The sequence below is a fragment of the Dendrobates tinctorius genome, unplaced genomic scaffold (assembly GCF_039654945.1).
Source record: "Dendrobates tinctorius isolate UK_male_01 unplaced genomic scaffold, ASM3965494v1 ptg000020l, whole genome shotgun sequence".
NCBI lineage: Eukaryota > Metazoa > Chordata > Amphibia > Anura > Dendrobatidae > Dendrobates > Dendrobates tinctorius.
Window position 1 is genome coordinate 1,970,287 of NW_027361688.1, and position 14,195 is coordinate 1,984,481.

Below are 14,195 nucleotides of genomic sequence, written 5' to 3' on the forward strand. Positions count from 1 at the left end.
ACTGATCCTGAGTTACACCCTGTATTATACCCCAGAGCTACACTCACTATTCTGCTGGTGCAATCACTGTGTACATACATTACATTACTGATCCTGAGTTACATCTGGTATTATACCCCAGAGCTGCACTCACTATTCTGCTGGTGCAGTCACTGTGCACATACATTACTGATCCTGAGTTACACCCTGTATTATACCCCAGAGCTACACTCACTATTCTGCTGGTGCAATCACTGTGTACATACATTACATTACTGATCCTGAGTTACATCCTGTATTATACTCCAGAGCTGCACTCACTGTTCTGCTGGTGCAGTCACTGTGTACATACATTACATTACTGATCCTGAGTTACATCCTGTATTATACCCCAGAGCTGCACTCACTATTCTGCTGGTGCAGTCACTGTGTACATACATTGCATTACTGATTCTGAGTTACATTCTGTATTATACCCCAGAGCTACACTCACTATTCTGCTGGTGCAATCACTGTGTACATACATTACATTACTGATCCTGAGTTACATCCTGTATTATACTCCAGAGCTGCACTCACTGTTCTGCTGGTGCAGTCACTGTGTACATACATTACATTACTGATCCTGAGTTACATCCTGTATTATACTCCAGAGCTGCACTCACTATTCTGCTGGTGCAATCACTGTGTACATACATTACATTACTGATCCTGAGTTACATCCTGTATTATACCCCAGAGCTGCACTCACTATTCTGCTGGTGCAGTCATTGTGTACATACATTACATTACTGATCCTGAGTTACATCCTGTATTATACTCCAGAGCTGCACTCACTATTCTGCTGGTGCAATCACTGTGTACATACATTACATTACTGATCCTGAGTTACATCCTGTATTATACTCCAGAGCTGCACTCACTATTCTGCTGGTGCAATCACTGTGTACATACATTACATTACTGATCCTGAGTTACATCCTGTATTATACTCCAGAGCTGCACTCACTATTCTGCTGGTGCAGTCACTGTGTACATACATTACATTACTGATCCTGAGTTACATCCTGTATTATACTCCAGAGCTGCACTCACTATTCTGCTGGTGCAGTCACTGTGTACATACATTACTGATCCTGAGTTACATCCTGTATTATACCCCAGAGCTGCACTCACTATTCTGCTGGTGCAGTCACTGTGTACATACATTACATTACTGATCCTGAGTTACATCCTGTATTATACCCCTGAGCTGCACTCACTATTCTGCTGGTGCAGTCACTGTGTACATACATTACTGATCCTGAGTTACATCCTGTATTATACCCCAGAGCTGCACTCACTATTCTGCTGGTGCAGTCACTGTGTACATACATTACATTACTGATACTGAGTTACATCCTGTATTATACTCCAGAGCTGCACTCACTATTCTGCTGGTGCAGTCACTGTGTACATACATTACTGATCCTGAGTTACATCCTGTATTATACTCCAGAGCTGCACTCACTATTCTGCTGGTGCAGTCACTGTGTACATACATTAATGATCCTGAGTAACATCCTTTATTATACCCCAGAGCTGCGCTCCCTGTTGCTGGTGTCCCCCGTCCCCCCCGATGTTGGGGGTGTACTTCAGGCCGGTGCAGACTCTTCCGTCATGTTTGCAATGTCTGACTCCTACACCGGTGTGCTGTCTCCATGGTGACGGTGTGTCCTACATGTCGCACGCCGTGGCGTCGGCCCACACAGGTCAGACGAGACGCCCTCCCTGCGCCTGATTTCATTTCTTCTGCTGTGAGTTCAGACCTTGGGAAGACGCAGACAGATCTCCGGTCTCCGCGTCTTTGTAGAAGACGTCTCGCGGCCACAATGTAACACAAAGCGGTCTCGTCCTCCGCGCCGGCGTCTCATCGCTAATTGTCTGGGATTGTGTCCGCGTCGTGAGTCGTCATCACATTAAACACTTCACAGTTTTCTATGCTGCAATTTCTATTAAAAGAAAAGTCTTTTAAAGGGACAGTAACCATGAAAAACAAGAGGGCTGATAACAGCGAGCGTCATTAATTTTTTACATGTTGCATTTTATCTATGAGGATTAGCCCGGATTTGACTTCTTTCCTCCAGAAACAGCGCCCCTCCTTGCTCAGGTTATGTGTGGTATTGCAGCTCAGCTCCATTCATATCTGTGTAGTTGAGCTACAGTAGCAGATGATAATAAAAACAAAAATTTTTAATAAAGTTTTTTTTTCCCTTTGTATCATACAGGGAATGACATTGCGCAAAATCCTCCTTCATCGGTACTTCAAGGCTGAGCCTGGATCCCCCATGAGTGGATCAGTGGGATTCAGTAAATCTGGACCTTCTGTAGGTATGGTCATCTGTACTATGTACTCCGTGTCGTGTGCAAAATTCTGCACTGGTTAGTTACTCTGCAGCCACCACTAGGGGGAGCTCCCTGTATACAGAGATACATAAGATCCTGTCTGCAGCCACCACTAGGGGGAGCTCCCTGTATACAGAGATACATGATAAGATCCTGTCTGTAGTCACCACTAGGGGGAGCTCCCTATATACAGAGATACATGATAAGATTCTGTCTGCAGCCACCACTAGGGGGAGCTCCCTTTATACAGAGATACATAAGATCCTGTCTGCAGCCACCACTAGAGGGAGCTCCCTGTATACAGAGATACATGATGAGATCCTTTCTACAGCCACCACTAGTGGGAGCTCCCTGTATATAGAGATACATGATAAGATCCTGTCTACAGCCACCACTAGGAGGAGCTCCTAGTATACAGAGATACATGATAAGATTCTGTCTGCGGCCACCACTACGGGGAGCTCCCTGTATACAGAGATACATGATAAGATCCTGTCTGCAGCCACCAGTAGGGGGAGCTCCCTGTATACAGAGATGCATGATAAGATCCTGTCTGCAGCCACCACTAGGGGGAGCTCCCTGTATACAGAGATACATGATAAGAACCTGTCTACAGCCACCACTAGGGGGAGCTCCCTGTATACAGAGATACATGATAAGATCCTGTCTGCAGCCACCACTAGGGGGAGCTCCCTGTATACAGAGATACATGATAAGAACCTGTCTACAGCCACCACTAGGGGGAGCTCCCTGTATACAGAGATACATGATAAGATCCTGTCTGCAGCCACCACTAGTGGGAGCTCCCTGTATACAGAGATACATGATAAGATCCTGTCTGCGGCCACCACTACGGGGAGCTCCCTGTATACAGAGATATATGATAAGATTATGTCTGCAGTCACCACTAGGGGGAGCTCACTGTATGCAGAGATACATAAGATCCTGTCTGCGGCCACCACTAGGAGGAGCTCCTAGTATACAGAGATACATGGTAAGATCCTGTCTGCGGCCACCACTACGGGGAGCTCCCTGTATACAGAGATACATGATAAGATCCTGTCTGCAGCCACCACTAGGGGGAGCTCCCTGTATACAGAGATGCATGATAAGATCCTGTCTGCAGCCACCACTAGGGGGAGCTCCCTGTATACAAAGATACATGATAAGAACCTGTCTACAGCCACCACTAGGGGGAGCTCCCTGTATACAGAGATACATGATAAGATCCTGTCTGCAGCCACCACTAGGGGGAGCTCCCTGTATACAGAGATATATGATAAGAACCTGTCTGCAGCCACCACTAGGAGGAGCTCCTAGTATACAGAGATACATGATAAGAACCTGTCTACAGCCACCACTAGAGGGAGCTCCCTGTATACAGAGATACATGATAAGAACCTGTCTGCAGCCACCACTAGGGGGAGCTCCCTGTATACAGAGATACATGATAACCTGTCTACAGCCACCACTAGGGGGAGCTCCCTGTATACAGAGATACATGATAAGATCCTGTCTGCAGCCACCACTAGGGGGAGCTCCCTGTATACAGAGATATATGATAAGAACCTGTCTACAGCCACCACTAGGGGGAGCTCCCTGTATACAGAGATGCATGATAAGATCCTGTCTGCAGCCACCACTAGGGGGAGCTCCCTGTATACAGAGATACATGATAAGAACCTGTCTACAGCCACCACTAGGGGGAGCTCCCTGTATACAGAGATACATGATAAGAACCTGTCTGCAGCCACCACTAGGGGGAGCTCCCTGTATACAGAGATACATGATAAGAACCTGTCTACAGCCACCACTAGGGGGAGCTCCCTGTATACAGAGATACATGATAAGATCCTGTCTGCAGCCACCACTAGGGGGAGCTCCCTGTATACAGAGATATATGATAAGATCCTGTCTGCAGCCACCACCAGTGGGAGCTCCCCGTATACAGAGATACATGATAAGATCCTGTCTGCAGCCACCACTAGGAGGAGCTCCTAGTATACAGAGATACATGGTAAGATCCTGTCTGCAGCCACCACTAGGGGGAGCTCCCTGTATACAGAGATACATGATAAGAAACTGTCTGCAGCCACCACTAGTGGGAGCTTTCCTTTTGTTTTGTTTGTTTGTTTATTTTTTTACATTTGCTGCATTGTGAAACGTGTTTTAGATATTATCAGTTATTTGTTCGCGGTACCTGGAGCAGTCATCGTGTAGCCTGCTTGTTGACCGTTTCCAAGTAAAAACTAGTTTTTAAAGAAAAAGTTGAAAATTAGTGTAAGTCTTCAATTTTATGGGAATATTACGTACGATTTGATGTGTTTAACCAGGGCTGTGGAGTCGGTAAGCCACAGTTGCGACTCCGACTCCTGGATTTTATCAGGCTCCGGCTCCGACTCCTTCATAAATGGCCAATTCATAACAACAAATTTACTGTTGTAAAATATTAAACATCGTGCTTATTCAGTTTCTCACCATCATATAAGTAATCAGACCACTTAGAGAAAAAACTACATTTATTAGAATACAATTAGAATATAGCAAATAACTTTTATAAACTTTTCTAAACTGTAAGTAAATATGCAATAAACACTTTTATGCAGTTAATAAGAAGAAATCTATAAATTTGTCCTCAGAAAAAGTATTGCCTCTGTCAGATCCTCCTTCATGGATGCCCTCAAATCTGATCTAATTATTTTGAGAGCAGAGAACAACCTCTCTACACTAACTTGTGTTGGTGGCAAAGCAGTAACCACTCGGGCAACATCTCTGACAATGTCAGGATACAGAGGAATCGCTTGTTGCACTGTTATTTTTGATGAACGGTCAAATTTCTCAATTTCTTTTAGTGCACATGAAAAATTCTGCTGAAATGTACTGGCTGTGTTCCTTGATGGGGATGACTCTTCTATGCGGGAACGCTTTGCACGGTCCTTGTGATCCAAATATTTTTCGAAATTAAATTCTTCATCAGTTGATGATGAGGGTGAAGATATGGCAGGACGACCAAATTCTTCTTGTTCCTCCTGACTGTTCTGCAACCCTTTCATCCTTACTGCTATTTCAAACAGAGCTTCTTTTCCTTTACTTAGCTGTTGATCATCTAGAAGAATCCAATGCATTGGGTCTACATAAACAGCTGCCAAGAATGTTATTTTGTAATAGTAGCTCCTCTCTCCGTTTCATTGATGTAGCAATGCCACTTGCAATTAACCCTCCTCTTTGGGACAGGCGAAACATCAGGTTCTTCCACTCCTTTAAGAAAATACCTGAAGTTAAGTCCTCTGCTTGTAATTTTTTAGTCACTGTAAATGGGTGCTCTAGCAATTTTTCCAGCTCAGTCACCTGATTCCACTGACTTTCATTTAGCGTCAGTTGAGGGTTAGCCATGTCTACAAGAAAGGTTTTCAGTTCAACCAAGCGCTGAATCATTAAGTAAGTACTGCCCCATCGTGTGGCTTGATCAATAATTGCCCCTTTTCCAGCACGTCTCTTCAAAATTGAGTCAACTTTAGGGGTTCTGGCAACAGTAGCCAATTTTCTCACCTTGCCAATCAGTGCGGCAGCATGTCCTTCTTGCAGACTGTCTCTTATAGCCAGCTGTAGCGTATGCACAACACAGCGCAAGTGATGAATGAAAGAACATATTGACACAGTTTCTACAAGATCATCTAAACTATCATGTTGCTGTTCATCTGAAGCAACTTCAGTTTGCTCCTCAGTTACAATACTGTGTTCCTCTATTTCAAACATTTCTGTGTCTGTGGACCCAGAATGTTCTTCTAGCTGCTGGTCACCATCATTACTCTCATTCATTAGCTTAATAGTACTTATATTTGAAGCATTGTCAGTTACGACAGAAAGAACTTGCTCTTTTTTAAGTTCATAGTCTTGCAGAACCTTTTCCACCAAGACCTGGAGAAACTCACTGGTGTGATGAGCTTTGGTGTCTTTTACTGCCAATGTCTGGGTAACTATTTCATTTTTGTCACAAACAAATCGGACATTGATGGCAAAATAGTTCACTCTGTGACGTGTGCAGGCATCCATTTTAAGAAACAGAAAGCGTCCCTTGAGAGTTTTTTTAAGTTCTTCCTTTTGTTTAAAAGCTTCTTCGATTACTAATTTTCTAATACTCTCTCTCCAGAGAAACACCAAGCTTGCGGGCCATTTCCCCATTCAGACACACAAAAGCTGGTCGTGAAAATAATGAAATAGGCACACTATCCTTTACAACAAGCTCTATGATCTGTTTTTTAAATGTATCTACTGTCATTGTCACAGTAACTTTGTCACTGACAAAATATCTTGCAACTGATGGCTGCAAAGTTCTCTGCTCCTTTGTTTGGCTGGAAGAGCTGGGCACTGGTTCATTGGTTTGGATGCAGTCTTTCTCATCCACTGCTTTCAGTACTTCTGGATGAAAGCGCTGTAAATGTCTCTTTAGATTAGAAGCTCTGGTAGGAGCATTTTTATCTTTGCCTGAATATGCACTCATCTTGGCTTCACAGCATTTGTTTTCGTCTGGATCATTTGTCATACACTGACAGACATAATGTTTTCTATCTTGAGTGATGGTGAAATGTTCAAATACAGCTGATTTAATGTGATGCTTCTTTGACATTCTCAGGTTTTTAATTCTGCATTCACAATCCAAATGACAATTGTTTTTCCTAAAAACTGATATAGTGGTCAGTAATACTGTTATTATTCCTCATGTACTCACAGTTAACTGATGCAAAGTTTGAAAGGATAATACTTACAGTCTTCCTTTTCTGAGTAGCAGGCAGCTGTGAGATGCTTGGAAGACGCACACCTAGTATGATCTAGTCTAGAGGAGGAGCTTTACTACTAAGAATTTGCAACACATTTTCACTTTCAGTTTCATACATTGTAAGTAGGGGGGTTGGGGCAGCATGAGGTTAACCAAGTATAAGATTAGATAAGGGCAGTGGAGAACAGTGACACACAAGAAGTAAGAAATGTCTCTATCTCCAGCAGAACTGCTTATCACTGTTGTTCATAGTTTGATAGAACATATATATTTGAGTAACATTTATAAAATTCATATGAAAGTTCAATTATGAAATATTAATACTTTTTTTTAAAGCTGGAGTCGGAGTCGGTACATTTCTACCGACTCCAACCAAAACTGACTCCGACTCCACAGCCCTGTGTTTAACCCCTTCCCTTTGCCTCTTCATTACTCAGGTTTCTCCTCCCAGGAGAATGATCGCAGGATCGGTGCTTCCATGACTGACATCCAGTGCCTTCTTGACAAGGAAGGAGCCTCAGAACTGATCATTGACGTCATCGTTAGCACCAAAAATGACCGGATATTTTCTGAAGGCATCTTATTGGGAATCGCACTGCTGGAAGGGGGCAACACACAGATCCAGGTACGGGGACGGACGCGCGTCGTGGTGGTGGCCTTTTTTCCGGTTGTCGTGGTTTCTGACTTCTCTGCCATCTTTGTGTCTCTCCTGCAGAGCTCATTCTACCATCAACTCAATGAACAGAAAAAGTCAGAGAAGTTTTTCAAGGTTCTCTATGACAGGATGAAAGCTGCACAGCTGGAGATCCGTGCCACTGTGACAGTGAACACCATTGACTTGGGCACCAAGAAAAAGGACGATGACTACGATTCGATATCATTACCAAAACGCAGAGGTAAAATGCAGGGATGACGGCGTGTATTGTAGGGATGTTGTGTAATGCAGGGATGACAGTGTGTCATGCATGCATGACGGTGTGTGATTCAGGGATGGCAATGTGTAATGGACTGGTGACGGTGTATAACGCAGGGTGATGGCGTGTAATGCAGGGGTGACAGTGTGTCATGCATGGATGACAGTGTGTAGTTCAGGGATTATGGTATGCAGGGATGACGGTGTGGTAATAATGCAGGGTTGACGGGGTGGTAATAATGCAGGGGTGACGTGTGTAATGCAGGGATGATGGCGTCTAATGAGGGTGACAGTGTGTCATGCATGGATGACGGTGTGTAGTTCAGGGATGGCGGTGTGTAATGCAGGGATGGCGGTGTGTAATGCAGGGATGGCGGTGTGTTATGCAGGGATGGCGGTGTGTAATGCAGAGTTGGCGGTGTGTAATGCAGGGATGGCGGTGTGTAATGCAGGGATGGCGGTGTGTAATGCGGGGATGGCGGTGTGTAATGGAGGGATGGCGGTGTGTAATGCAGGGGTGACTGTGTGTGATTCAGGGGTGACAATGTGTAATGCACTGGTGACGGTGTGTAATGCAGGGGTGACGACGTGTAATGCAGGGGTGACAGTGGGTCATGCACGTGTAGCGGGTTTTTGGCTTCCCACAATGCATTGTGAATGGTGATTTCGTTCTGCAGCGCGGGATTCTCAGTTGCATCTTAAGGAAGGGATGAAGGGCCAGTTAGCCGAGGCGTCCACTGCCACGTCCAAAGCGTACTGTGTCTACCGGAAGGAAATAGACCCGGATCTGGATCTGATGGGTTCTGGAGGTGATAACGGAGGAGGGGAAGAGAAGACGGCGGAGGAGGCGGTAGCGGTCAGCCCCGTCATAGCCATCATGCAGCCGATCCTCCGGTTTCTTCAGCTCCTGTGCGAGAACCACAACCTCGGCTTACAGGTGATCGGCCGACACTTTTATTCTCTCCCTGGCTTCTGTAGGACTTGCCAAAACTTAAAGCTTCAAGGAATGACCCCTTTAAAGGGAATGTCGCTGGGGGTCACCAAAAGTCATCCAGGTGCTTCCTTTAAAGACCTGATGGCTGCCCCATGATCGTATATCGGAGCACAGTATAGCACTATTGACAATAGGTGATGAGAAGCACTCTGCTCCTCCCGCTCCCTGCGCAGTGACCTCTGCACAGAACTCAGAGCATGCCCATTACAGTCTTCCATAGAAGTCATTCTTATTGCCAGGTGGTTGCTGTAGAAACCTCACGGATGCTCCAAGATCATACGTAGGAAGCAGCTAAAACAAGAACACGCCATTGTAAGTAGGTGACGGGCATAACTCGGCTCCCTCTCCCTGCACAGTGACCTCTGCACAGGTCACAAAGCATGCCCACAACTCTCTCCCGTAGACGGCAAAGGCATAATGGCTGCCCCCATAGTTATTTGAAGATCATATATTGGGGAAGATAACACCGGATCACACCACCGACAATATGTGATGGGAGCAGCGCCTCCTCCCTTCCTCTCTGCACAATGTCCTCTGCACATGACACCGAGCATGCTCACTACAGTCTCCCTTAAAAGTCAGTAGGAATGTCTTATTTTCAGGTGCTTGCTGTAAACCTTTGATGGCTGCAGTCCGTATCACATATTGGTTCCTCTCGTACGGAAATATACCTCCGCATATGACACCGAGCATGCCCACTGCAGTTGTTGCCACGGCGAGAGTTCTGCTCCGACAAGTTAATGCAATGTCCACACTTTGCTTTTCCAGAACTTTTTGAGGAACCAGAATAACAAAACCAACTATAACTTGGTGTGTGAGACCCTGCAGTTCCTGGACTGTATTTGCGGGAGCACGACGGGCGGCCTGGGTCTCCTGGGGCTCTATATTAACGAGAGGAACGTGGCTCTGGTGAACCAGACTCTGGAGAGCTTGACCGAATATTGCCAGGGTCCTTGCCATGAGAATCAGGTAATATGAAGTCCATAGAGCGGTCTCCAAGTCCCTCTTCCTAATAGCTGAAGTGGAGCTCCAGAAAATATGAGGTCATCCAAAATAAAAGCTGGCAGAAAAAAGCAGAATTATGAATGCTGCTCTGGGGGACAATGCATGATGTAAGTCAAGGTTAACACGCACGTGACTCCTGTATTGCAGACATGCATCGCAACTCATGAGTCCAACGGGATCGACATAATCATCGCCCTCATTCTAAATGACATCAACCCGCTCGGCCGATACCGCATGGACCTGGTGCTTCAGTTAAAGGTGCGGCTCATGTCCTCCTCACCAGGCCCATTTATGGCTAGCCAGCGCAGAAATGTGATAGCGTTCCATCTTTTCCAGAACAACGCCTCCAAACTGCTGCTGGCCATCATGGAAAGTCGCCGTGACAGTGAGAACGCGGAGAGGATCCTGTACAACATGAGGCCCGGAGAACTGGTAAAGAACGTCGTCAATATAGCGGCCATAGCACCGCCTGAAGGCTCCTCGCGCTAACGCGTATCATCTCCTCGTCCTGACAGGTGGATGTGATAAAGGCGGCCTATAACCAGGGCCTGGAGAGCGACCACGAGGAGCACGGGCCCGAAGATCAGGTGTCCCCAAGAGCCGTGGGTCATAACATTTACATCCTGGCCCACCAGGTAGGAGCCATGTGTCCGTGTAGTACTGTGTATGGGAAGAAAGCGCATGCAGCACCACTAGCAGCGCTGTCACTGTATGACCACTAGGGGCACAGCTACTTTGTGACCATTAGGGGCGCTGTCACTTCATCACTAGGGGAGCTGCCACTTCATCACTAGGGGCGCTGCCACTTCATCACCAGGGGCGCTGTCACTTCATCACTAGGGGCGCTGTCACTTCATCACTAGGGGAGCTGTCACTTCATCACTAGGGGGGCTGTCACTGCATCACTAGGGGCGCTGTCACTTCATCACCAGGGGGGCTGTCACTTCATCACTAGGGGGGCTGTCACTTCATCACTAGGGGCGCTGTCGCTTCGTCACCAGGGGCGCTGTCACTTCATCACCAGGGGCGCTGTCACTTCATCACTAGGGTCGCTGCCACTTCATCACTAGGGGAGCTGCCGCTTCATCACTAGGGGCGCTGTCGCTTCATCACTAGGGGCGCTGTCGCTTCATCACTAGGGGAGCTGTCCCTTCATCACTAGGCGCGCTGTCCCTTCATCACTAGGCGCGCTGTCGCTTCATCACTAGGGTCGCTGCCACTTCATCACTAGGCGCGCTGTCCCTTCATCACTAGGGGCGCTGTCGCTTCATCACTAGGGGCGCTGTCGCTTCGTCACTAGGCGCGCTGTCCCTTCATCACTAGGGTCGCTGCCACTTCATCACTAGGGGCGCTGTCACTTCATCACTAGGGGCGCTGTCGCTTCATCACTAGGCGCGCTGCCGCTTCATCACTAGGCGCGCTGCCGCTTCATCACTAGGCGCGCTGTCCCTTCATCACTAGGCGCGCTGTCCCTTCATCACTAGGGGGGCTGTCCCTTCATCACTAGGGGCGCTGTCCCTTCATCACTAGGGGAGCTGTCCCTTCATCACTAGGCGCGCTGTCCCTTCATCACTAGGGTCGCTGCCACTTCATCACTAGGGGCGCTGTCACTTCATCACTAGGGGCGCTGTCACTTCATCACTAGGGGCGCTGTCCCTTCGTCACTAGGCGCGCTGTCCCTTCATCACCAGGGGCGCTGTCACTTCATCACTAGGGGAGCTGTCACTTCATCACTAGGCGCGCTGCCGCTTCATCACTAGGCGCGCTGTCCCTTCATCACTAGGGGCGCTGTCACTTCATCACTAGGGGAGCTGTCACTTCATCACTAGGGGCGCTGTCCCTTCATCACTAGGGGCGCTGTCACTTCATCACTAGGGGAGCTGTCACTTCATCACTAGGCGCGCTGTCCCTTCATCACTAGGGGCGCTGTCACTTCATCACTAGGGGCGCTGTCACTTCATCACTAGGGGCGCTGTCCCTTCGTCACTAGGCGCGCTGTCCCTTCATCACCAGGGGCGCTGTCACTTCATCACTAGGGGAGCTGTCACTTCATCACTAGGGGCGCTGTCCCTTCGTCACTAGGCGCGCTGTCCCTTCATCACTAGGGGCGCTGTCACTTCATCACTAGGGGAGCTGTCACTTCATCACTAGGGGAGCTGTCACTTCATCACTAGGCGCGCTGCCGCTTCATCACTAGGCGCGCTGCCGCTTCATCACTAGGGGCGCTGCCGCTTCATCACTAGGGGCGCTGTCCCTTCATCACTAGGGGCGCTGTCACTTCCTGCCCACCAGCTGCTTTCCTGCAGATACTGCCCGGACCCACAGAGGGTTGTGGTGAGGATGTCGCCCATCCTGCACAGTTGTGGCCCATGCCCTCCACCTCCCACTGTTCTGAGCGCCGCTCCCCGTTGTCGGTGCAGTCACCTCCACGTCCCTCTTTTTCCTTCTGCTTTCATGTTTGGTGCAGACGATGGTGACTTTCATTTCTTCCCCGGCAGGGAGGGGAGCTCCGGCTTCTCCGCTCTTCCCGCGCCCGACCTGTGAGTTATTTTACCAGCAGTGAGCGGAGGTTCTTGTAAATGCCTGACCCGGCGTGGGCAGCGCCGCATAAATATGTCGCCAGGGTCTCAGCGAGCCATTAATCAGTGTCTGAGCCACCGCCGTGCTGTGTCCTCCCCGTAATATAAAGTGCAGACTAATACACCTGCGTATAACGCGACAGAGAGGATCCGGCATCCGGAAAGTCTAGAGATACCACGGAACGTTCCGTATCACATGAAAAGCGAAAACATTCATTTCTAAAATGCAGCCGGAAACTTGATGTACTTCCGATGACCACTAGGGGCGCTGTTACTATATGACCACTAGGGGCGCTATTACTCTATGACCACTAGGGGCGCTGTTACTATATGACCACTAGGGGCGCTGTTACTATATGACCACTAGGGGCGCTATTACTATATGACCACTAGGGGCGCTGTTACTCTATGACCACTAGGGGCGCTGTTACTATATGACCACTAGGGGCGCTGTTACTAGATGACCACTAGGGGCGCTGTTACTGTATGACCACTAGGGGCGCTGTTACTGTATGACCACTAGGGGCGCTGTTACTATATGACCACTAGGGGCGCTGATACTATATGACCACTAGGGGCGCTGTTACTATATGACCACTAGGGGCGCTGTTACTATATGACCACTAGGGACGCTGTTACTCTATGAACACTAGGGGCGCTGATACTTTATGACCACTAGGGACGCTGATACTGTATGACCACTAGGGGAGCTATTACTATATGACAACTACGGGAGCTATTACTATATGACAACTATGGGCGCTATTACTATATGACAACTACGGGAGCTATTACTATATGACAACTACGGGCGCTATTACTATATGACAACTACGGGCGCTATTACTATATGACAACTACGGGCGCTATTACTCTATGACAACTACGGGCGCTATTACTCTATGACCACTAGGGGCGCTATTACTCTATGACCACTAGGGGCGCTATTACTCTATGACCACTAGGGGCGCTATTACTCTATGACCACTAGGGGCGCTATTACTCTATGACCACTAGGGGCGCTATTACTTTATGACCACTAGGGGCGCTATTACTTTATGACCACTAGGGGCGCTATTACTTTATGACCACTAGGGGCGCTATTACTTTATGACCACTAGGGGCGCTATTACTTTATGACCACTAGGGGCGCTATTACTTTATGACCACTAGGGGCGCTATTACTTTATGACCACTAGGGGCGCTATTACTTTATGACCACTAGGGGCGCTATTACTCTATGACCACTAGGGGCGCTGTTACTATATGACCACTAGGGACGCTGTTACTCTATGAACACTAGGGGCGCTATTACTCTATGACCACTAGGGGCGCTATTACTTTATGACCACTAGGGGCGCTATTACTTTATGACCACTAGGGGCGCTATTACTCTATGACCACTAGGGGCGCTGTTACTATATGACCACTAGGGACGCTGTTACTCTATGACCACTAGGGGCGCTATTACTCTATGACCACTAGGGGCGCTATTACTTTATGACCACTAGGGGCGCTATTACTTTATGACCACTAGGGGCGCTATTACTTTATGACCACTAG

The 14,195-nt window shown here is 47.8% G+C and overlaps 1 protein-coding gene across 2 annotated transcripts in view; it reads left to right on the forward strand.

The window, feature by feature from the left end:
- ITPR2 (inositol 1,4,5-trisphosphate receptor type 2) overlaps positions 1–14,195 on the forward strand; it is a 285,461-nt gene that overhangs the window by 199,571 nt on the left and 71,695 nt on the right. For both annotated transcript variants that reach the window (XM_073567437.1, XM_073567438.1), the window contains 8 exons: positions 2,247–2,349; positions 7,579–7,766; positions 7,857–8,037; positions 8,732–8,991; positions 9,817–10,017; positions 10,201–10,311; positions 10,390–10,485; positions 10,569–10,688. In XM_073567437.1, coding sequence (XP_073423538.1) covers positions 2,247–2,349; positions 7,579–7,766; positions 7,857–8,037; positions 8,732–8,991; positions 9,817–10,017; positions 10,201–10,311; positions 10,390–10,485; positions 10,569–10,688 — 1,260 coding nt within the window. The remainder of the gene's footprint in view (positions 1–2,246; positions 2,350–7,578; positions 7,767–7,856; positions 8,038–8,731; positions 8,992–9,816; positions 10,018–10,200; positions 10,312–10,389; positions 10,486–10,568; positions 10,689–14,195) is intronic.